Source organism: Schistocerca cancellata, chromosome 5 (genome assembly GCF_023864275.1).
Source record: "Schistocerca cancellata isolate TAMUIC-IGC-003103 chromosome 5, iqSchCanc2.1, whole genome shotgun sequence".
Lineage (NCBI taxonomy): Eukaryota > Metazoa > Arthropoda > Insecta > Orthoptera > Acrididae > Schistocerca > Schistocerca cancellata.
In genome coordinates, this window is record NC_064630.1 from 40,346,333 (window position 1) to 40,372,565 (window position 26,233).

The following is a 26,233-nucleotide window of genomic DNA, read 5'->3' on the forward strand; positions in this document are numbered from 1 at the left end:
TCATCTGATGTAAGGGCATCAAACTTTTTCCAGACATCACTCTTTCTTTAACGGAGAATTTTCGCTGTTGTATACACCGTAATACTTCATTTCTGCCTTACACTCTCCACTGTCTCCCTCAATACAACTTTGTCAGAGGCCAACTGATCCTGATAATCTGTCATTTCACTTCTTAGTACTACTTTACAACAATGCAATTGTGCACTCCACTTCCATACTGTGTCACAATTAGCCTCATTCCATTACGTCAGTAAGAGAGAATGAGTTGACAAGTAAGAAGCAACCACAGTGCGTTCTCAGCATCAACATACTCATGTGACTACAGCGGGAAGAAAGGAAGGCCAGTCTAGTACTGACATAACAATGGCATCTCGATTTGTAGTGCACACGACCCTAAACATTAGACTCATACTCACTCCATTTTTGATCTCTACAGAAAGCAGGCTTTTGAGATTGTCACTTTAGCAAAGTGAAGTCGTAATGTTATTCTCGGATGGGGAATTCTTTCAGCCATCGCAAGCAGTCATACACCGCAGATAAGAGCTCCAGTTTGATGAAGCTATTCTAACAAGAACACAACAAGAATTGCTCTGAGTGGTTGTTTGACACGGAAAGATGTTGTTATCCACTCTCATCAATAATTCAAATCCCAGTCATCAAATGCAATGCTTTGACAGTTGCAAAAACCTACTCAGCACCACAAAATAATCCCCATGTCAGTGACGATTATAAGCACTGCAGGCAGGCAAGGAGAACTTTCGATCACTGTCTCGAGCAGCCTCAATACCATCTCTAAAAGTATTCGTGTCAGAACATCTCAATCATTCCAAGAAGAACGATTCTTGGCTTGAAAACTAAGAAGATTTTATTCAGCCATGCCACCACAAAAGACTCTGAAAACACATTCCAAGAAGGTCATCTTAGCAGCATTAGTGACGAATTCTGCCCCATTAACACAGCGCACAATGCTGGGGAGGAAGCTGCTATTGAAATGCCAGTAGGACCTGGCCTGACATAGGAACGTTACTGAATGATAGCCATTCTGTGTCAAGTTTTGGATAATTCCAAATTCAGAGGGGAGGAAAGACAGACCATGCAACCATTGCTAGAATACCATATCAACTTTGGGATCATCTGAAAACTAGCCAGTGCCTGTATATTGTGTCACCAGCTGAACAACAGATGATTCAGGAAATGGAGAAGATGCTGCAAGATGACATCACTGATCCTTCAGACATTCCTTGATCCTGTTTTGTTGTCCTCATGAAGAAGAAGGAAGGCACAGAGGATACCTGTGTCAATTATCAATGACTGACCCAAATCACAAAGAAAGATGTCTACCATTATAGCACACTGATGACACCCTTGACGGCTGGAAAGAAGCAATGGCCTCTTTAAGTTTAAAGTTACACCATTTGATCTGGGTAATGTTCCAGTCACCTTCCAATGTACGATGGATAACCTGCTTTGACACCTTAAATGGATGATGTAACTTTGCCATCTGGATGACATTGTTGGTTTTTCAAATACATTTTCAGGAACATGTAAGCCGAAAGACAACCGAGTTGAATTGTGTTCAGACTGCACGCTTTGATAGGTCAAGAATATGTGATGGTATTTAGCATCATGATTTTCGTATCAACTTATCTTCTGCCTCAGCATCTGGCCTTAATTTCTTCCTCAGCAACTGCCTGTATGCAATAAAATAAATGAGATCTAGCAATAATCTTCTAATTTTTGCATGTGCTTATATGTGGTCATTTGTAATGTTGTAAAGAGCACTTTCAAACTGATGTTACACAGCTATGGCAACGGGGGCAGGGGATATAAAATTTGCGGCAAAGATCCTGCAGAGAACAACTGGCCACCTGAAGCTGCATCAACGGCTGATACTAAAAATGAAGCTATTGCTGAATGCACAGGTAGCATTTTACATTTGTTAACTTTTAATGGTTTCAAAAGGACTTAACATCGGGCTTATGGACAGTTAATGCTGGACCACAGTTCCATCTGACCATGATCTGGGGTTGTCGAGCAAATTGAGCTCACCTAATCAGATTGGGTAAGGAATTTACCATCAGGTATCGAGAGAACAGTCGAGGATAAAATAGTGGTGTGGCGAGTCTCCTTCGGAGAGAGTGAATCCTTATAAATCTTGCAATTATGCTGTCTAACTATTACTGTGTTTTGGGTTTTGGTAGTGTAGGTTCCGGAGTTTGCTGATGGAAATATTAACAGGCTGATCTTCAGGCTTGTTGAATGAAAGCCAGGTTTAAATAATTTTTTTAGAGTGTTATTAGATGTAAATAGGTATTCTGACCAAGTAATTGTTATTGGGAGTTGACGTGTGAAGTGTTTAAAATCAGACCTTGATCCAATTAGGGAACATTAGTGGGACATGATGAGCCAATGCGTGATGAGGACTGAGATTTGCATAACTGTTTAACTTCAGGGACCAAAGTGGTGGTGGCACTCTGAATTTATTTCTTCTTCTTCTCTCTCTTCTTTTAATATAAACTGGGATATAGAATTTTGCTGGGATTAAAGAAATTGTACTTGACAAATATGAAGGAAAAACTTGTGAGTGTAAATCAGTTTCTAGCTCAAGACTATTTCTTGGTAGTAGTTGCAAATTTTCCTACATACACATCAGCAGCATAATTGAAATTAACAGATAATCATTAACAAGGTGCACTCTTTCTTTTTTCTAAAAAAGAAAAAGGGTAGGAAGCTAATTCTAACTGAATATAGCCTGATACATTAATAGGACTGAGCAAAGAACTGCTTCTGGCTAAGAGTAAAAATACAATAATGTTATGATTAAGTGTATTAGGCTACACTGATTAACTTCACATTTCTGGGCACAATTCGTATCAGTAACTGACAGAATACTGGTTTTTATTTATATACCAGTTGCATTGGTTTTCACTGGACGTTATTTACACATAATTTATAAAAGAAGTGGAGCAGCAAGAAGAGATACTAACATGACACACCCACACAATAGGAAGTGTAGACAGACATTTGACCTGTGTCATAAAATACAAGTGTACATGTACATTTATTATTTTTATGCACCAAACTTAACGTTTCGGTTGGTACTGTTGGAATTAAAGCAAAAAAGTGCCTCTTAGTCACCCAAGAAATAAAATTGGGGTACCTAGTGAATGGTGATGGAGTCTGTCTCAAAACAGAGAAAATAAGAGCAGTTACAGATTTTCCGACTCCTCAGCATATTCGCAATGTGAGAAGTTTTCTTGGCATGTGCTCACAGTCCTATCGATTCATACAGAACTTCCATACCATGCCTCTACAACTGAGAAAGAGTGACTTGCACTTGTTTGGTCACTTAACAATTTCTGGCCATACTTATTTGACAAACCATTCATCATTGTGGCAAACCACTTGCTGGTTGACCAGTCTCAGGGATCCACTGGATTGGCTGGTGAGATGGACACAGAGGCTTCTTGAGTATGACATCACAGTGGTATACAAAAGTGGATACAAACAGAAGGGCACTGACTGCCTTTGAAGAATTCTTCTGGTAGAACATAGTAGCCTGGATGATATCCCAGTCACTGCTGCATTAAATGACATTGCTGCTGAATAGAGGAAAAATTCTGAACTGCGGAAACCATAGAAGCCTTGAAGAAGGAATTGACCAAAGGAGAATTTCAATTAATTAATGAAACATTGTGCAAGAGAAACTATAATCCAATAGGACAGAAATTGTTGCTCATCTATGGTCAGCTATGCTGAAGTTCTTCCACTGTGTTTAACATCTGGTCACCTGGACATGACGAGATGCACTTATTACTGGCCAGGCCTCTATCACTCTGTTAAAAAACTACGCGAGTCGCTGTAAGTTATGTCAATAATGGAAGCACATGCTGCAGTTACCTCCGTGCATCTGGCATCAATTCTGCCTGCAGCAGTACAATTCCACCGAATTGGAACTGACCTTTTGGGGAGGTTCCTGAAGTCGACAAATGGAACTGATGGGTAATAATCTGCACTAACTACCCCACCCGTTATGACATCAACGAAGATGTGGTTACCACTGAAGCTCTGGAAAGTGCAAGGTTCCTTGTAAAGGACATCATTTTCTATAATGGAGCACACAATGTGATGATCTCTGATCATGGAAAAGTTTTCCAATAAAGATTAATACCACACTTGACTTCATGTTGTGACTTCACTTGCAGGATGAAAACTGCCTAACTTCCAAAGACAAATGGCCTTAGAGAATGCTTTACTAAGACACTGGCAAATATGCTCTCGATGTATGTTGATGTCGAACAGAGAGATTGGGATGACATTCAAATACAAGCGAAATAAGACACTACATGCTTTACACCATTCCCTCTGCTAACCAACACACCAAAATGATAATCGATATACTATTCGCTTTTCAACCAGTTGATACTCAGAGTGACTAAGTGACACAGCTAATCACCAGAAATGAAGATGCAAGAAAGTATACAGACCATGGATTTACAGGAGAAGGTCCGAGATTGCTACACTGTCAAGCACCAACCAGTGAGATACAGTTCTAGGATTGGCTTGGATTTTGATTCCTGTGCAGAAAGTAGGACTATCGGAAAAGTTACTCAAAAGCACAAAGACATCATCCGTGTCCTTCATATGAAGTACTGCTGCAGTCCAGAGGTGCAGATAAAAGATGAGAGGTTCAATAAAACTGAAGACCCAGTCGACAATCGCAAAGCTTCGATGGGAGGAGCTACTCTCAATGCTGATGTTCATCATGGGGAAGAGGATATAAAAATATGACCAGAATGTAAAGACCCATCAGCACCACCTTACAGAGGACCAATGAAAAGATCTAAATTCAATGGATTGTAGTCTGTTGTGATGAGAATTTCTGAAATGGCCAACTGCTGTTATTCCTGGAGAGGGAGCAATAAACCGAGCTCTGGCAGAAGCAGTATGGTGTAGTGGTTAGCTGCAATGGCTAGCATGCTGTGAGACACCTGTTCAGACCAAACCACCAGCAAATATTTAGTACTTTTCATTTCTGGATGGTTCCTGAAATACATTGTCCAGTCACGTTGATGTGACCACCTGTCAAATGCCTGCCTTTTGCAGTGCGGACCACTGCCTAATGTGCAGGAAGAGAGTCAATTAGGTTCTGGAAGGGATGTGCTGTGGCCAGCTGTGCTAGGTTTTTCGGTTAAGGGTACTTGGCGCAAACAGCCGACCGAGGTGATCACTCAGTTTCTCAATGGGGTTTAAATCTGGTGAGTATGGTGGCCTGGTGAGCACAATAAACTCATCCTGGTGTTCTTCGAAACATGCACGTACACTGTGAGTTGTGACAAACAGTGCATTTTCCTGCTTGTAGATGCCATTGTGCCAAGAAAAAGAAACTGCAAGTATGGGTATACACGGTCGCTAACATGATCCCCAGGGATAGAGACATACTTCTGTTGGTCCAGGTGCTTTTCAGAATGGTGAGATCACCCAGGGAATACCACAAAAACATTGCCCAGGACATAATTCTTTCTCCTCCAGCCTGTACCCTTCTCAAGATTGTTGGAGGATGTTCGCTATTACACGTTTCACACCGTACATGCCCACGGCCATCTGTCCAATATAGCATAAAACGTGATTCATCTAGAAAGGCCGCTTAATGGCCAGGAACAGGTTGTCAAAAACCATGGAGTCGACACAGTCTTTCAGTCCAAAGAATGATCGACATAGATCCGAGGGCAGGGCACACATCATGGGGGCATATGCGATCACCCCCTGATGAAGAGGTAACAGTGGGGAAGTTGCAGTTCTGAGCAGACACACCGTATGCAAACTGCAATTGTCACTAGTTGTGGGCTGCCATTGCAGGACGTGGATATACCTATCAGAAAAAAGACTGGGTAGTTCAGATGCTCACGTGAGCAGCGAATGTGTATCACATGAGTGAGCAGCAGTTGTTGGTGCATGATCTGTAGTGGAGGAAGCCCAGCCTTCACTATAGTGCGCGTCATTTATGTTGGCGGCCGATTTTAAGTTCATTCTGCGCATCTGACGTCACAAAACACAGTCAGCCAATGAACAGAGAACGGCGTTGCCAGATCTCGACTGCAGTGCAGAGCATGGACGAGTGTCTTCAGTTTTAGAAACGTTCAGTCATAAATAAAGTAATAGAACAAAAGCAATGTCTTGATAGCAGACTTTCTTTTATAGAAAGTTTGGAAAAAGCATTCTTTATATCAATTGATTCATATTCTATTAATTAATTAAATCAAACAAGCAATAAGACTCCTAATTCAGGTGATAGCAAGGAAAGGTGTTTGTATCAATCTCACGAACCGCTTTTTTGCAATAAAGAACAGTGGTAATTGTTTATTTCCTATTGTACTTCGACGAAGCGTGAGTAATTCATAGTCATACCAACAGTGTTTGTCAGTATTTTGCGTGTTAAACTCCTCATGTCGTTCTATAGTCACACGAGCTGCGTTAGCGTAATGGGTGAGGTGTTCGGCTGCTACGCTGAAGGTTATGAGTTCAAACCTTGTGCGGTGCTTAATATTTTCATTATTTAAAAACAATATCGAAGTGCCTTACTTCACGAATTATATTAGTTTGAATGCAATTTTTGAAATTTCTAGTGCTTTGTTTCTTCATTAACCCTTTCGCTGCTGCAGACACGTGCTCCCCGCATTCCGCGCTGTGCGCAATTTTGTCATCACGGCACTGCTCGCCTGTGCAGACACATGGTGTTCCCACTGCTTTGACACACTTATCATTCGATTTCACAAAAACTATTTGACCCAAAAATTTGATTTTTACACGTCTTCTTGACTGGTACCTTCCCCCGATAAATGACTTAATTTTGTTTCAATGTTCAACGCAGTTATTATTCAGCATTAAATGTAGTGATCCAATGCACGAAATTTTGAAGGGTTTGCAGAGGTAAAAGTCCATAGCGTATACTTTCCGTATGGTCGATTTTAGTTGCCACAATGTTGAGAATGAAATGTGGACAAGATACCTAAATTTCATATAAAATTTACTGTATAACAATATCTCATTAAATTTAAGTACCACATAGGTGTCGTATGTAACATTGAAAAATATTCCGTCTTTCGCGACTGTAATAAAAGTTTTATTTACACCGGACGCGTTTGGCTTTATTTTAAAGCACTTTAATCAATGAAAGGTATGGCACATACACAATGGTACTCATGTTCTTTTTCTTGTTTTTGTTCCACAGTCGTAATTTTACCAGTGATATTGAAATATATTCCTCTTCTGCAACTTTAATAAGCAACTTATTTAGACCAGATGCGTTTCTCTCTTTCAAAGCATCTTCAGTGGACAGTATTTTGTCTCCTCCATTGCCAAGTCACCTTTCGTAGTTTTGTGCTGCGGTAACACAATATTCAAATTTTGTGTTGGCTGATCAGTGTTTTAGTAAATAATTATATTTGACATAGCTCAGCGCACTTCACTGATAGATGGTATATTAAGTCCTAATGTTTTTAAGTTCACAGTTTTGTTTAATGTATTTTGTCTACTTCCTTTTGATTGATTGAAGTGCTTTAAAATAAAGCCAAACATGCCCAGTGTAAATAAAACTTTTGTTACAATCGCGAAAGATGGAATATTTCTCAATATTACATACGACACCTATGTGGTACTTAAATTAAATGAGATATTGTTATACAGTAAATTTTATATGAAATTTAGGTATCTTGTCCACATTTCATTCTCAACATTCATCATCATCATCATCATCATCATTTAAGACTGATTATGCCTTTTAGCGTTCAGTCTGGAGCATAGCCCCCTTATAAAATCCCTCCATGATCCCCTATTCAGTGCTAACATTGGTGCCTCTTCTGATGTTAAACCTATTACTTCAAAATCATTCTTAACCGAATCCAGGTAACTTCTCCTTGGTCTACCCCGACTCCTCCTACCCCCTACTGCTGAGCCCATGAGTCTCTTGGGTAACCTTGCTTCTCCCATGCGTGTAACATGACCCCAGCATCTAAGCCTGCTCGCCCTGACTGCTACATCTATAGAGTTCATTCCCAGTTTTTCTTTGATTTCCTCATTGTGGACACCCTCCTGCCATTGTTCCCATCTACTAGTACCTGCAATCATCCTAGCTACTTTCATATCCGTAACCTCAACCTTGTTGATAAGGTAACCTGAATCCACCCAGCATTCGCTCCCATACAACAAAGTTGGTCGAAAGATTGAACGGTGCACAGATAACTTGGTCTTGGTACTGACTTCCTTCTTGCAGAAGAGAGTAGATCGTAGCTGAGCGCTCACTGCAATAGCTTTGCTACACCTCGCTTCCAGTTCTTTCACTATGTTGCCATCCTGTGAGAATATGCATCCTAAGTACTTGAAACTGTCCACCTGTTCTAACTTTGTTCCTCCTATTTGGCACTCAATCCATTTATATTTCTTTCCCACTGACATTGTTTTCGTTTTGGAGATGCTAATCTTCATACCATAGTCCTTACATTTCTGATCTAGCTCTGAAATATTACTTTGCAAACTTTCAATCGAATTTGCCATCACAACTAAGTCATCCGCATATGCAAGACTGCTTATTTTATGTTCACATATCTTAATCTCACCCAGCCAGTCTATTGTTTTCAACATATGATCCATAAATAATATGAACAACAGTGGAGACAGGTTGCAGCCTTGTCTTACCCCTGAAACTACTCTGAACCATGAACTCAATTTACCATCAACTCTAACTGCTGCCTGACTACCCATGTAAAGACCTTTAATTGCTTGCAAAAGTTTGCCTCCTATTCCATAATCTCGTAGAACAGACAATAACTTCCTCCTAGGAACCCGGTCATATGCCTTTTCTAGATCTATAAAGCATAGATACAATTCCCTGTTCCACTCATAAGACTTCTCCATTATTTGCCGCAAGCTAAAGATCTGATCCTGACAACCTCTAAGAGGCCTAAACCCACATTGATTTTCATCCAATTGGTCTTCAACTAATACTCGCACTTTCCTTTCAACAATACCTGAGAAGATTTTACCCACAACGCTGATTAAAGAGATACCTCTGTAGTTGTTACAATCTTTCCTGTTTCCATGTTTAAAGATTGGTGTAACTACTGCTTTTGTCCAGTCTGATGGAACCTGTCCCGACTCCCAGGCCATTTCAATTATCCTGTGTAGCCATTTAAGACCTGACATTCCACTGTATTTGATGAGTTCCGATTTAATTTCATCCACCCCAGCTGCTTTATTGCACTGCAATCTATTGACCATTTTCTCCGCTTCCTCAAATGCGATCCTATTTCCATCATCATTCCTATCCCATTCTACCTCGAAATCTGAAACATTACTGATCGTATTTTCACCTACATTGAGCAACTCTTCAAAATATTCCCTCCATCTGTCCAAGGCATCCACAGGATTCACCAGCAGTTTTCCTGACCTGTCCAAAATACTTATCATTTCCTTCTTACCTCCCTTTCGAAGACTGCTAATTACACTCTCAACATTGTGGCAACTAAAATCGACCATACGGAAAGTATACTCTATGGACTTATACCTCTGCAAACTCTTCAAAATTTTGTGCAATGATTTACTATATTTAATGCTGCATAATAACTGCGTTGAACATCGAAACAAAATTAAGTCATTTATTGGGGGAAGGTATCAGTCAAGAAGATGTGTAAAAATCTAATTTTTGGGCCAAATAGTTTTTGTGGAATCGAATGATAAGAGTGTCAAAGCAGTCGGAACACCATGTGTCTGCACAGGCGAGCAGTGCAGTGACAAAACTGCGCACAGTGCGGAATGCAGGGAACACGTCTTTGTAGCAGCCAAAGGGTTACTGCGGCCGTGGTGGCTTTACCTCACGAACTGCGCGCTTCCCCCTAAACGTAAGCTTGCGAACTATGCTATACTATGGCGCTGCTTCTCTTGGCGCGTGCGTCGTGTGCAACTGGCAACACAGCAATCTCCCGCATCTGGGCGGGCATGCGCGAGCCACCAAGATAAAAGAATTGAACTATAGTAAGTTGCTCGCAGGGCTGGTCAGAAACGCACCCATCATTAAGTCGGACTCCACAATAGTTTATCAGCTCCAGTGCCTGCAATCGTGTAAGCTCCATATGCTGTTTACAGATATGAAATGCAGGCTGATAATTCTCAGATGCAGAGGCTCAAACACAACGCAGAGCAAAAAGTTTGGCAACAGCATCTCGTTCATAGAGACAACACCATTCAGGAAGACACCAGGTACCACCTGTGTTGGACTAGTGCCCATAGACTCATCAAACCTTTGCCCAAACCTGCGAAGAAGGGATTTGCAGTCCAATGATAGTAACATATTGTTACCAGCGTTGTTGTTTCTACTGTTTTATTAGGTGGTGGCCTGGAACATGGAGCTGTTTAAAGGCAATGAGATGCTCCAATGACAGGTATTGTTTATAGCATTGGAGAACTCGTCTGTTATCTCTAATTCTAATGGCCATAGCAATTTCTGGAGTCCACCAACTCACTGTTTTCCAACAGGAGGTTCCCAAGGACTAGGAGATTGCTAGGTCTGCTGCTAATAAAATGGATGCAGTTGTGCACTGGCCAGCTGCATCAATACCTCCACATTACTGGGTGCTACGTGATGGCAGTGACAGAGGTATCCCAGTCAGCCATTGCTGAGAGCCCATCTGAGTAGATGCCCAGATGAGTCATACTGTGGGACAGGATGATCAGAAAATGATCACTGTCACGCAGATCATCACAAACTGGCCAATAGATGGAGGGGAGAAGGTCAGGGTTGCAAATGGAAAGATCAAAAATCAAATAAGATCCATGTGCCATAATGAAGTGTGTGGGAGCACAGGTATTCAAGAGACAAAGACTGAGCTCTGTGAGCGAAGTTCGAAAGCTTTACCAAGGCCAGTGGTCTTAGGTACACACCACAAAGAGTTAAGGGCTTGAAGTCAGCTAAAATGAGGGAGGAAACATCCTTACATGAACAGCTACAGCCTCCAAAGTTGTATTGAGTGGCACTTGTCTGCCATAGACAGAGTCCAGAACGTACACGAAAACTCAGTTTGATGCGCTGTCATAGTCAGTTTGATCCTTAAAACAGTCCCAATAGCCAAGAAGCATCCATGCCTGCAATTTTGGGAACCAAGTTTTGTGGAGGGCAATGCAGAAAGCAGGAGAAGTGCATAAGAAATGCCACAGCTCATTCATGTGGTGGAAAAAACAACTACGGTTCCACTGGAGGATCATATTACCGGTATCCCTTGGGAGTGAGAGAATGTGAGAGGACCAAGGGGGCAAGTCATGCCCCAATGTCACCTGCTGCCACCGGTTGTAAGGATCCGACATTAATAAACACCGGTTATGAAGCAGGTTATGAAGGGGGATTTGGTGCCACAGGCCACCTGGAACTCTGACACTGGGACTGAGTCAGAACACGTGCGGTCATGTCACATGGAGACCACCAGAGTCTTCCTTTTTGTCTCTCTCCTCTTAGGAAGATTTTGATGTCCAAGAGGGCTTGTCTGCACCAGTTTCAGGGACAGAGAAGAAATGCAAAGCCCTAAGACCAGCCACTTGTGGTTCCTTTAGCCACTGGATGGAATCTGGTTGCAGGTCAGCAGAATCCTGGGAGGGTAGTGACCCAAGGGACCCTTTCCTGGTGATACGCTCCAGAGGAGGGTGTTGCTTCTCTGGCTGTGGGCTGGGGATTGACATTCCAGGTGGATGGGGAGTCAATGATATCAATGTGAGGGAACAATAGGAGTGGTGCCCCCAACCACCAGGGAAGCAGGTGTATTTGAGTGGCCTTGACAGCCTGACACAGAAACCCCAAAGGGCGAGAGTGCTGTCGTTAGAGAGGACTACATCGTCATAGCCATAGCAAATGCCATTGTCATGCATACAGGATGCAGATGAACAAATTTCTTCTTGGCATTCTGATATGTGAACCAGTAAAAAGTCTAATATTCTTGGATTTTCCTTTCTCTATGGACAACAGTGCAATCCAATGAACAGAGGGAAAGGTGCGCCCCGTAGTTGACACTGTATGGTTGGAGGATCATAGGGAGCGTCTGAGTGAAACTGATGTACAATCTCTACAGATGGGACTGGCATTACAATTCGAACCTCAACCAAAGCACCTCATGGTAGGGGGAACATATGGTTTCACATAACATCAATACACTATCACCTTGATCTTTTCAGGTAATGAGTTGCCTTCAAAAACCAAAGTAACAACACTATTGTTCTTTGGTCCTCACTGGATACAATGGACAAAATGCACGCCCCATTGCTCCAAACTGGCAAGTAACTCATCACTGCCTGTATAAGGAGGTTGTGGTGGAAGATGACACCCTGCACCATGGGACTATTACGGGGGTGTGATAGTTACAGGAATGTCAGCCAGCTTGTAATACGCGAGCAACACCCAGGACTGACCAGAGGACGCCATTTTAATCTTAACTGAAGCTATTTCTGAAAACATAGCCTCAAGACATTCAACAAAGAATAATGGTTTTGTGGCTGAAAAGGAATGCCACTAATTGTAGAGCAACTAAGTACTGTGGGAAGTTTTCCTCCCCTTGTATTTGAGCTCTACATTCCCTTCCATGGTGCAGTCAGCGAAAGAAACATTGTGCAGTCATACCTCTCCACATCGTAGTAATCCTTTCCTTCAGAAGAAACTGCTAGTGCCGTACGGTCACCAGCGGAAGAAAGTTTGAGCTGCTTCATTAGCGACTCATTCAGCTCGGTGCCACTCACTCTGAATGGGGTTCACCCCATAGGCATCACGTAGCCACAGCAACAGTTACTGCAGTGGTGAACCGTTGCACGGTGTCCCTGTGCCCCAGCCACATTGGGTACATACGCTGGGAAAACCTCAGATCACACATTTAATGAAGAATGAAAAAGTTGTATAAAGAGAAAGAGAAAATGGGAGGAGGGGGAGGGAGGTTGAGAGACTGAATGTCCTGTGTGATCAGCAGCAAGACCATCGAATGGGAAGCCAGAGGAGAAAAAAGAATAGTGGAAGGATCGACTCGCAGCATGGAAAGGGGAGTAGTGCGGCAAGGGCCGGGGGCTACGTTATTGGCCAAGCAAATACTCACAAGAGAGGTGAGCCCCACTGGGGGGAGGCAGATGGGTAAGTGATAACATGCATCTTAGGCACTGGCACAACGAATAACACTTACAAGAGGCTTAAGACAGAAACAAACTGTTTTACTGAATTAACTAAACTATTATAAGGAACACTGAAAAAACCTCATGAATTAATAGTGGTTCCTAAAACAATGAGCCACAGTATTGATGTCACTTGCTGACATGATGAATACTGAAGAAAAAAGTGGTGCCAAGAGGCACAGTAAAAACTGTGTCCGTCATAGAGACCTGCCGAGGAAATCAACACTCTACAAATGGTCGCACTGCTTTATGTGCCAAGCTGTGTTGCAGGTGTACAGATGGTGTGGAGTGGGTGAGTCTCAATATTTTTGCAACAAACATCTAAGAATTTCCTCCGTACCACATCCTGCTCTATTCAAGATACTAAGTTCATGGCCACACGGTGTATATGTTGCAGCATATCCGCGGGACCAAACTTTATTGTTGTCACCTTGAAGAGAAGAAACATGAGTGAGCTTAGGCCAACAGAAGCGTAGCTCAGTGCAGAGCTACCATCTTTTTCCCATTAGCCTGCAACCGTAGCATTCAGGTGTCAGGTTGAATGCCAGAACCACGGGCTCTGGGCAGAGGCAGACATAGGCACATGAAGAAAGAACCTCGCTGCATTAGCAGATGGCTGTTGCAATCTAGGCATGTATGGGATGGGGCTGGACTGCTAAAACTGATGAGTGGTGATGGGCCACCATACTGTCATTGTCTAAGTGTCCCATTACAACAAATATGATAATGAAGATCTCTCCCATTTCTCTCTGTGTTAGTGATGTGCAGCAGCCATCAGCAGATACTGTTGGTAGCAACGGTGGAGGGCAGGAAAGGGGGAAAGGGTTCAGTTCATCCAAATACACGTAGATTTTTATGGAGTCGTCCTATTTTATTTTATTTTTTTATTCAGATCACACAAATGTGACAATTGCTTTCATGTTCTTTGCAAGTCTTCATCAGATGATCTGATTAAAATGAAAGAAAAATCGGGGCTAGTAAAACAATAAGGAACTAAGTTACAAACTCAAACCAATTTATTTATACAGCTTAACTTACTTGAATACTTTATGTAGTAAATTATACAAGTATGAGTTAGTATGTAATGCATTCAAGTATGTCAGGTCAGTTTGATTATGTAATTTAGTTTCTTACAAGGGAAACATCCCATCGCAACCCCCCCCCCCCCCCCCCCTTTTTCAGATTTATTGGTTAGCTCGCCCAGTCGATAGCCTGTCAAAAACTGAACACAGATCAAGCATGAAAATAGGAAGAAGGTGTACCGAACTGTGTGTGTGGGGGGTGGGGTGGTGGCGAAGGGGTGGGAGGAATTGAAAAACAGTGAATGGCCCACCCTTAACAAGTGGAACATCGAGGAAATGGATGAGACATGAGGTCGTGTTTAAGTGGTCATGTTGTTGGACTGCAAAGCAGACGAGCCAAGTTCAAAACTCCCTCATGCCATTTATTTTAAATTCACCCCCCCCCCCCCCCCCCAACATTATGAATTGTCCATCTGGTCACTGAAATGTTTGTTCCATTGGTTATAGAATATGAGTCATGTGATAGGAGTACATCACCGTCACAAGTAAATGTGATGAATAGTGAGAATAGGCGAGATACCACATAGGTGCCTCACAGAAATGAAAACAACAAATAAACGGGTGTGTACTATGTCACAACAAAGGAATTGAATAGTCAAAACTATCAAAACAGAATGCAAAAATGTTAAAAACATATGTTTTGAGAGAGCACAAAGAAACTGTGTGACTGTGGAATTATTGTGTTTATTTGTTGCAGCTTATGTGACAAATTATGTTTTCATCATTCCCTTGGGAGTGGTCATATTCATATTCATATTCATATACATATTCATAGTCACATGAACACCTAAATTGGGCAATCTCACTCACCCAACAGGAGTACAAATTAGGTGCGTCTATAAGAGATTTCTATCATATGACACACGTACTATCACTAAAGCCATTTATGACACACCAGAAGTGTTTACCTGTGGAGGATTTGGTTGCCTCGTCATCAAACATTTGCAGTTCCCATTCAAAAGCCTCTTTGTTTCAGCTGCTAATAGAGTAGTTGTGCAGACTCAACTTTCATTGTAGGTCCCTTTCTTATGCCTTGCTGTTGCAAACAGACATTACAGCACGACACAGACACAAATTTGAATAATAGGATCGGGCATCAGGGAGCTTTGAGCCCGGCTCATCTGCTTTGCACCGTGACCACTTAACCATAATGCCCTGTCTGTTCTACACTGCTCTATATTGTGTTTCCTGTGCTTGGACTGTTCACTGTTTCCATTTTGCATTTTTTCATAATTTAGTACACCTTCTTCCTGTTTTTACACTTGATCTGTGTTCAGTTTTGATGGGCTGTCCACTGGACCCTTTTACCACTAAATCTGAGGGGGGTTTGTGATGGGGAGTTTCCCTTGTAAGTTCTTTGTTTGTTCAGTACAAGTAACTATGTAACGTAGTGAAGAATGTACAGTAGAAAATAAAAGTTGGTTTGAGCCAGTAATTTAGTTTCTTAGTAGTTTACTATTCTCCTTTTTTTCTAATTTTGAACAGATCATATGGAACCAGTTATCATAACATTTGTGTGGCCCAAGGCAGGAAAAGTACAATAAAAGAATTTTAATCAGTTTCTTTTCCACAGCAGCTGTATATAAATTGCAGTAGTTAACAAGAAAAACATATATGCATGCTGCACCTTAGCATATAAATAATAAAAAAAAAATTAAATGTACTGCACACAGAAGATATTTTCTTGTAAACTGTTTCACAATTTGGAAGAACCTTGTTTACAACATGTTCACTATGTCCTATCACTGTAACCTCATGAAGTTATTTTCACTATACGATATCAAGAGCCAGTGGCTTTAAAACGACTGCCTCTGCTTTCCCATTCTTTCCTGTGGATTCTCTTTGCTTTTATACTTGCAAAGGTGATTTTTTCCATTATATTCCAGAGTTTATATACTACTATGTCACAGAATATCTATTGCAGTCAATATCAATATGAAACATGTGTAAAAACTGTAACCTTTATATCGTTGCAAGCGTATTTGCAAGTGCAGATACCTGTGACAGCCTTCTTAGTATTCATCTTTTTAGCAGCATTAGTTTCATAAGTATAGCTTCCTAGAAAGATGTGATACCAAAAACTTAAAGCTTGGAGACTGAGTACCCTAGAACATATTATCTGATTCACAATCAGGAATCTTCTGCAATTAAGTCTGTGAAATTTGCCTTCATATATTGATCCGAAAACAAAGGAAGTAGGTTACAGTATGCTTGTTCGCCCACTGCTTGAATACTGCTCAGCAGTGTGGGATCCGTACCAGATAGGGTGGATAGAAGAGAGAGAGAAGATCCAACAGAGAGCAGCACGCTTCATTACAGTATCATTTAGTAATTGCGAAAGCGTTACAGAGATGATAGATAAACTCCTGTGGAAGACTCTGCAGGAGAGACGCTCAGTAGCTCGGTACGGGCTTTTGTTTAAGTTTCGAGAACATACCTTCACCAAAGAGTCAAGCAGTATATTGCTCCCTCCTACGTATATCTCGCGAAGAGACCATGAGGATAAAATCAGAGAGATTAGAACCCACACAGAGGCATACCGACAATCCTTCTTTCCACAAACAATACGAGACTGGAATAGAAGGGAGAACCGATAGAGGTACTCAAGGTACCTTCCACCACACACCGTCAGGCGGCTTGCAGAGTATGGATGTAGATGTAGATGTAGATGTATTCTCTGTTCCAAACACTCTGCCAGTTATTTTACTTTGAAGATGAACATGTACACGAAGATTGTGTTTCATATGCTACTGTTTCACACATACTGGACGTGAGTTTGTATTTATATACAACAGGGATGTTACTAAACCTTGGCACTGTAAACACCTACTTGGATTCGAAACACAACATTCCACTATCAATGTCTATTAGTGATCACTGCAGCATGCACATATCTTGTGGTTCATGAGCTTCCTGCTCAAGCCGCCTGGTTCTGTCTAATGAGCAAGTAATGAATACCAGTGGCAACACACTGGAAGCACGTAGAATGTTTAGCTTATTGACTACCATGAACATGACAAACCTGACTCTGACATCAACCTTATGAAGACATACAAATAGAACTGAAATAAAATCTTGCATTATGCAGCCAATTATTCAACGTTTCACCATTACAGAACAGAAGAAATACAAGAAAAACTGTGCATTTAGAACATCACATATGTGTTAACTGTCACATTTGGCACACCACACTGCAATTAGTCTCCTGTAACATAGGTTATATAAGTCAACACCATCTTTTGTGACTAATAAAAGTATTATTTAGATCAATTTATTACAGTTGCAAAAGACGGTATTAACCTATATAATTTGTATAGCTGTGACTGTAAAGACGACAAAAAACAAAGAAGACAAGACACATTCTTGTAATGTTCCACAAAATTTCCCATTGTTTGATTATTAAACCTAGTAATTGTTTTCTGAGACACCATTTTATTATGATGTGGCAAACCATTTATTATGATTTTGCACATCATTGTTTGAGAATAAATTCACCAGACAATGCATATTTACATCGTGGTTTTGTCTTCAACATTCCTAATCTGACTTAGGGTACTATTTTGACAAACATAAATATCAAAATTTTATAAAAAGTGTAGACTTTCAATAAAAATCATACAGAAAAACACCCAAAAACTTTAAAGATAAAACAATGATACAACTACATTTTTTTCAGACTTACTGTAGGTGGTGCAGCTGTTGGAGCAGGAGCCGGCACAACCTCAGGCCGACTGTAAACAGTTGGCTGCTGTGGAGCAAGCAGTGGTGGAGGTGGAGGAGGTGGAGCAGCATGACAAGAATGTCGGCTGGCTCCCTGCTGAAGACGGCAATAAGCATCATCTTCACCACGGCCAATCAAGCTTCGGCTGCAATAATGGAATGACTCATGTTATGTTATGTTATTGGAGACATAGCAATTTATATACATTGGTGATCCACAAGCTTCGGCTGCAATAATGGAATGACTCATATTATGTTATGTTATTGGAGACATAGCAATTTATATACATTGGTGATCCACAAATAGTCTATTAATGGAATTATTTAGTGATTAGATTAGATTAGATTCAGTTTTCATTCCACAGACCCAAAAAGTGAGATGATTCTGGTGGGTGTGGAACTTGTAAAAAGCATAACATAAAAAACATAAAACATTTGAATATAACACTTACTACCCTGATCATTTGTTAGGAGATTGTCAAAACAAGTGAATACAAGACAGTAAACCGGAACACCTAATATTTACAGAATTAATACACTGTCAGAATGAAATCAATGTTATGCACTATTAGTAAATTTATCTAATACAAAATACCCAATCTTGATTGTTGAGACCAAGTGCCGCCAAAACTGAAATCCAACAGATATTTTAATTTAAGCTGGCCTAACAGTCTCCGTTAAGATATTCATCTATAGAGTAGAAGGAGTTGCCTATCAAAAAATCTTTCAAACTCTGTGCTTTATCTGAAACAAAGTTTTTAATGGTTGCTGGCAATTGTTTGAAAATGTGTGTTCCTGAATATTGGACACCTTTTTGGACCAAGGTAAGTGATTTTAGGTCTTTATGTAGATTGTTCTTATTCGTAGTACTGGTACTATGTACTGAGCTTTTGCTTGGAAATAGAGATATATTACTTGCAACAAATTTCATTAAGGAATAAATATACTGAGAAGCAGTGGTTAGAATAGAAAGTTCCTTGAACAGGTTTCTACATGATGTTCTTGAATTTATGCCACAAATTACTTTTATTACACAGTTTTGCACCCTATAAACTTTTGCTCGGTTTAATGAGTTACACCAGAATATGATCCCGTACGACATAATAGAAGGAAAGTAAGCAAAGTATCCAAGTTTTTTATATTTATCTCTCCTACATCTGACATCATTCTCACTGCAAATCTAGACTTGTTTATGTGCTTAAGCAATTCTGTGGTATTCCTTTCCCAACTTAATTTATTGTCGAGTTGTAATCTCAGAAATTTAACACTGTCAACCTCTTAGGTCTGCATGTCTTCATGTATTATACACATGCTGAAAGGAAATCTCTTACAGGTTCTGAACTGCATATAGTGGGTCTTTCCAAAGTTTAATGACAGTGAATTAGCTTTAAACCATTTATTAATGCCATTAAAAATTTGATTAGCAGCTATTTCTAAATCTGTACTTGACTTGCTACTTATTGCAATGTTTGTATCATCTGCAAACAAAACAAACTTAGCATCTGGCAATGTAACAGATGAGAGGTCATTAATATACACAAGAAAAGGCAATGGACCCAAGTTGGAACCTTGAGGAATGCCACATGTAATTAATTCCCAATCAGATGGAGACTGACTGCTTACTGCACAGGTATTTTGCAGTGACAACCTCTGTTTCCTGTTAGTTAGATAAGACTCTAACAATTTCACAGCATGGCTGGTGATGTCATAATATTCTAATTTACTGAAGAGAATGCTATGGGTCATACAGTCAAAGGCTTTTGACGGGTAACATAAAATGCCAGTGGCCTCTAATTTATTATCTAATGAATTAAGAACATTCTCACTGTAAGTGTAAATAGGTTTCTCAATGTCAGAACCCTTAAGAAATTCAAACTGTGACTTGACAATACGTTATTAGCAGTCAGATGCTCAAGGATACGCTTGAACACAAGCTTTCCAAATATTTTTGAGAAAGCCAGCAAAAGAGAAATTGGTCGATAGCTTGGGGTGTCTCTTTATCCCCCTTCTTGTAAAGAGGCTTAAATTCAGTATATTTTAGCCAGCCTGGAAATGTCCCACTGATAAGAGACTGCTTACACAAATAACATAAGACAGAACTAAACTCGCATGAGCACACTGATTAACTTCACTGATATGTTATCATACCCAGTAGAATACTTAGATGTTAATGATTTTATGATGGATGCTACTTCTTTGGGAAACATGTCATTTCCATTTTAATGAAGTTATTTTTAAAGACTGGTCTCAGATACTCCATTGCACTGTTAACCGAGCCTGATAACTCCCAGCTGTCAGTGACAGAAATGAAGTACTTTTTAAGAGATTTGCAACACTACATGCACTTGTTACCACAGTGACTTTCATTCAAAAGTCGTTTTAGTAGCACAGTGTGAAGCCAAACAACACTTTTGACATATTTATAAATATTAGTATTCTAATTGCTTTAAAGTATTTGAGGCAGTATTTGAGACTTAATTTTGTGACATTTTTGAAATAATGAAAATCCATAGGTTGATTACAATGGTATCAACACTGAGAAGTCTTTGTGAGCGTGCAGAGACAAAACATTTAATAAATGAATCCACATCCAGGAGTACGTATCTAAATGATTCATTATCTGGGGGATGTGGGATTCAGAGACAAAAAGAGAGCAGAGGAAATAATGATAGTGAGGGGCATAAATTCAATGGTAGTATATCAGGACAACAGCCAATTTCTGAAATACATTGTCTGTAAATTACTTACATGGTGAACAGTGGAATTTACTCGTATGTGAGAGACCAATGTCAGGCAGTCATAATAGGAGATTTAAATCATGTATAAATATGGTAAGTATCCATAGGGACTGATTTGTTTGATTCAATGGAGTGTGTCAAGAAATACAAATTCTGAATTGGCAGATACTTAACAGCAGAAGCAAAATATAACACAGAAACTTATGTGCAAAATTTCAAGAAGCAATTTTCTGCAGGACATCCTTATGTACTCAACAGATCATTGCCTCATGCCCAAAGGAGATTGAAACAATAAGATCAGACTACTTGTTGTGCAGGCAGATACATATAAGCATTCTTTCTATGCTCCATTATCAAACAAAATCAAGATGAAGCATAAATATATGGTAAAATGCAGTATACTGCCATTACATAAGAATGACTTGCAGGAGCCACATACTGACATTGATTTACATTAAAATTTCAGTCTGGTTCTCTTAATTTGTAAATGGAATAAGATTATTAGCACAAAACTACAACTACTTCTATGTAAATCACATTAAAATTGAGACGTATATGTGAACATTTTGTGCACCTTTGAGAAATGGTTGTTTTACTACTATTTATACTCTCCTAAATGCAGGAGTTGTTCAAATAGATAAACATGAATTCATAAACATGAGTAGCAGACATCCCTTTTATATTATAAAAATAGATGTACGTTTGCATATATGTATGTTCCATATCTCCTCCTAAACCACTGAACCGATTTCAACCAAACTTGGTACACATATCACTTACTGTCTAGTAAGAATTGCTGTGGTGGTAAGAACCACCTACCTATCAAAGGGGTGGGAGTGAAAAAGCAGTGAAAATACCCACAATTTGTTCATCTAGTATTTGTGAATGAGTGAACTTAGTGACTTGTAGGAAACTTTACACATAATCTCAAACCTTTACAAATATTTTTCTCAATGACAAATTCCAAAAAAGAACAAAAGAAAATAGTTTATCACTTACTACATTTTTGCTGTTCATGCAGTGAAATTGTCGCATGAAGTATGATGTTTTAATTTATTACTTCTTCAGAGCTAACTGTATTCACAATATGTTTTGCAGCCAGTACTCACACATGCCACTGTATGTACCAGCAAAACTATATCAGTGTATGAAGCATTACTCAGTAGATATGACATCACAAACACTGAGATACATGAAAAGCTGCTGCATCATGTATGATGTTTTAATTTCTTATTTCTTTACTGCTAAATCTAATTGGAAAACATTTCGCAAACAGTATTCATGTATGGTGCTGTGTACTCACAAAAAATATCAGTGTATGACAAACATTCAGGCAATATGATGTAACAAACATTGCGACGTGTGAAAACTGCCACATCTTGTATAACATTTAAATTTACTAAAATAATATAACTGGATAGATAAATAATCTACTCACCTAGCAGCAGCAGAAAACAGACATAAAAGAACGTTATAACTAAGCAAGCTTTCAGAGCCAGTGGATCCTGCCTAGCTATAAAAACCTTCTTTTATTGTGTTCTGCTGCTACTTGGTGAGTAGATTTTTTATCTATCGAAATATATTATTTTGTGAAAAATTGACTGATTTCATTGTTATTTTAATTAATTGCTTACTTACTACTATTCTGTGAACCATGGATCTTGTCATCTAAGGGGTGGCTTGCACGCCTCAGCAATACAGAAAGCTGTACAGTAGGTGCAGCCACAATGGAGGGTATCTGTCAAGATGTCAGACAAACGTATGGTTCCTGAAGAGGGGCAGCAGCCTTCTCAGTAGCAGCATGGGCAAGTCTGGATAACTGGACTGATCTGGCCTTGTAACATCAACCAAAATGGCCTTTCTGTGCTGTAGTGATTTGAGAATTTCTGTGCAAATTCTAGAACCACTCAGCCTTCTACCGTCTCGAACACATGATATTCTCGATATGAGTGTGGGATGGTAGAATCCTACCTACTGCGTGTCCCATGTTTGTGTGTGCAGGTTTAAAATCGGTCGCGGGCAGAAAGTAGACACGGCAGTCAGACTGTACCGACAAGTACCTGTCTACATCTACATATACATCCACATCTACATCCATACTCGGCAAACCACCTGACGGTGTGTGGCGGAGGGTACTTTTAGTACCTCTGTTCTCCCTTCTATTCCAGTCTCGTATTGTTTGGTGAAAGAAAGATGGTCGGTATGCCTCTGTGTGGGCTCTAATCTCTCTTGATTTTATCCTCATGGTCTCTTCGCGAGATATACGTAGGAGGGAGCAACATACTGCTTGACTCCTCGGTGAAGGTATGTTCTCAAAACTTCAACAAAAGCCCGTACCGAGTTACTGAGCGTCTCTCCTGCAGAGTCTTCCATTGGAGTTTATCTATCATCTCCGTAACGCTTTCACGATTACTAAATGATCCTGTAACGAAGCACGCTGCTCTCCATTGGATCTTCTCTCTCTCTTCTATCCACCCTATCTGGTATGGATCCCATACTGGTGAGCAATATTCAAGCAGTGGGTGAACAACTGTACTGTAACCTACTTCCTTTGTTTTCGGATTGCATTTCCTTAGGATTCTTCCAATGAATCTCAGTCTGGCATCCGCTTCACCGACAATCAACTTTATATGATCATTCCATTTTACATCACTCCTAATACCTACCCCCAGATTATTTATGGAATTAACTGCTTCCAATTGCTGACCTGCTATATTGTAGCTAAATGATAAAGAATCTTTCTTTCTATGTATTCGCAGCACATTACACTTGTCTACATTGAGATTCAATTGCCATTCCCTGCACCATGCGTCAATTCATTGCAGATCCTCCCGCATTTCAGTACCATTTTCCATTCTTACAATCTCTCGATATAGCACACCATCATCCGCAAAAAGCTTCAGTGAACTTCCTATGTTATCCACAATGTCATTTATATATATTGTGACTAGCAATGGTGCTACGACACTCCCCTGTGGCACACCTGAAATCACTCTTACTTCGGAAGACTTCTCTCCATTGAGAATGACATGCTGTGTTCTGTTATCTAGGAACTCTACAATCCAGTCGCACAATTGGTCTGATAGTCCATATGCTCTTTCTTTGTTCATTAAACAACTGTGGGGAACTGTATCGAATACCTTGCAGAAGTCAAGAAACACGGCATCTACCTGGGAACCCGTGTCTATGGCCCTCTGAGGCTCGTGGACGAATAGCGCGAGCTGGGCTTCACACAATTGTCTTTTTCGAAACTCATGCTGATTCCTACAGAGTAGATTTCTAGTCTCCAGAAAATTCATTATACTCGAACATAATACGTGTTCCAAAATTCTGATTGACGTTATAGATATAGGGCTATAGTTCTGTATATCTGGTCGACGTCCCTTCTTGCAAACGGGGATGACCTGTGCCCTTTTTTCAATCCTTTGGAACACTACGCTTTTCTAGAGACCTATGGTACACCGCAGCAAGAAGGGGGACAAGTTCCTTTGCGTACTCTGTGTAAAACGAACTGGTATCCCATCAGGTCCAGCAAACCTGTCGGGCAATCCACAGATGTTTTAGTGAGTGAGTAAGAAAGAACCGTGGAGTTCATATGCAGCTCTGTGCTTATTGTGTCATTGACTACTGTTATTAAAACAAGAACAGTTGAAGAAGTACTTTTGTAGACTCTTGACGCAACCTTGTTAGAGACAAGACTCATTTTACGATTCATGTTAAGAAAGGTCATGGTATCCGAGCCAACTTTCTTTTGACTGTAACATAATTTGTTTCTAACGTCCGACTGTACGAAAGGCTTGCAGGAAGTTACATATTCATGTGGAAAGTAAGATTTTTATTGTGTATGGAGGTCAAATACATCGTTAGTTGATGAAAAGTAAAGTTTGTATGTCTACTTATTTCATAAGCAGAAAGAGTCTAAAAATTCCTGTATCTAGCATTGTTCGACAGAGAAGTCAAGGGGGTTTCCAGCAGCCGGCTATTCAGTAAAGAAGAATGGCTGCAAATTCCAAGTAAGTCAGATCGTAAAGAAGTGAAAGGTGATTTGGGGGAATAAGCTGATATAACTCAGATCTACACTCACGCTCACACTCGTCAGAATGTTAGTGCTGGTACTGTGAATGGATGAAAGCAAGGGGAAACTACAGCTGTAATTTTTCCTGAGGGAATATAGTTCTACTGTATGACTAAATGATTACGGCATCCTCTTAGGTAAAATATTCCATTCCAGAGGTAAAATAGTCCCCGATTCGGATCTTCGAGCAAGGACTATTCAAGAGGATGTCATCAACAGGAGAAACAAAGCTGGCATTCTAAGGATTAGAACATGGAATGTTAGATACCTTAATTGGGCAGGTATGAGGGTGATTTGAAAAGTTCTCGGAATCACCATGACAGGTCAGCACTAGTGCAAAGAGTTGTTCACTGGACTGTAAATACGAGCCACGTCAGTGCTCTTGGAAGAGAGCTGTGGTGGTGACGTGGCTCTGTAGTTGTTCCTGCTTAGGGATTTGCGAAGTTGGAAAAAATCGAGATTCAAGCAGTGATTAAGTACTTCATAAAGAAAGGTATGAAAGCAAAAGACATACATCCTGATTTCCAGAATACTCTGCTCCTTCATATTCAACTGTTGCCAAGTGGACAAATGAATTTAAATTTGGTAGATGATGATCCGCACAGTGGTCGGCCAAGATGTGTCACTACTCGAGAAATCACTGCAAAAGTGCACAAAATGGTCATGGAGGATCACCGAGTGAAAGTGCGTGAAATTGCTCACACTTGCCAGATGTCATCTGAAATGGTATATCACATTTTACTGAAGAATTAGAAATGAAAAAATTATCTGCAAGATGGGTGGCGTGGCTCTTGATGGGCAACCACACAAATGCGCCATTGCCATGACAAAATTACACGAACTAAGGTATGAATTGTTGCCACACCCGCCTTATCCACCTGATATGGCTCCGTCAGACTTCCATCTCTTCCCAAAACTGAAAATTTTTCTTGGTGGATGAAGATTCACTTCAAACGAAGAACTGATAGCCAGAGTTGACAACTATTTTGCAGGCCTGAAGGAAACTCATTTTTAAGATGAGATCACGGCACTGGAACATCGTTGGACCAAGTGCATTAATCTACAAGGAGGCTACATTGAAAAATAAAAAACGTTTCAGTGATGTAAGTGCTTTTTCTCTATTCTGTTCCAAGCACTTTTCAAACCACCCTTGTATATTCGAAAATTTAAAAAAAAGGAAATGGATAGGTTGAAGTTGGGTATAGTTGGAATTAGTGTTGTTCTGTGGCATGAGAAACAGGACTTCTGGTTAAGTGAATACAAGATTATAAACACAAAATCAAATAGGGGAAATGGAGGATTGGATTTAATAATGAATAAGAAAATAGGAATGTGGTTTATTTTAAACTACTGATGAACAGCATAGTGAACACACTATCCTAGCGAAGACAGACACAAAGTCCATGTCTAACACAGTAGTACAAGTT

At 40.2% G+C, this 26,233-nt stretch overlaps 1 protein-coding gene across 2 annotated transcripts in view; it reads right to left on the minus strand.

Annotated features, from left to right (window-relative positions):
- Positions 1–26,233, minus strand: part of LOC126187885 (E3 ubiquitin-protein ligase Arkadia-like) — a 343,683-nt gene that overhangs the window by 98,343 nt on the left and 219,107 nt on the right. For both annotated transcript variants that reach the window (XM_049929229.1, XM_049929228.1), the window contains one exon: positions 17,956–18,139. In XM_049929229.1, the coding sequence (XP_049785186.1) occupies positions 17,956–18,139 (184 nt within the window). The remainder of the gene's footprint in view (positions 1–17,955; positions 18,140–26,233) is intronic.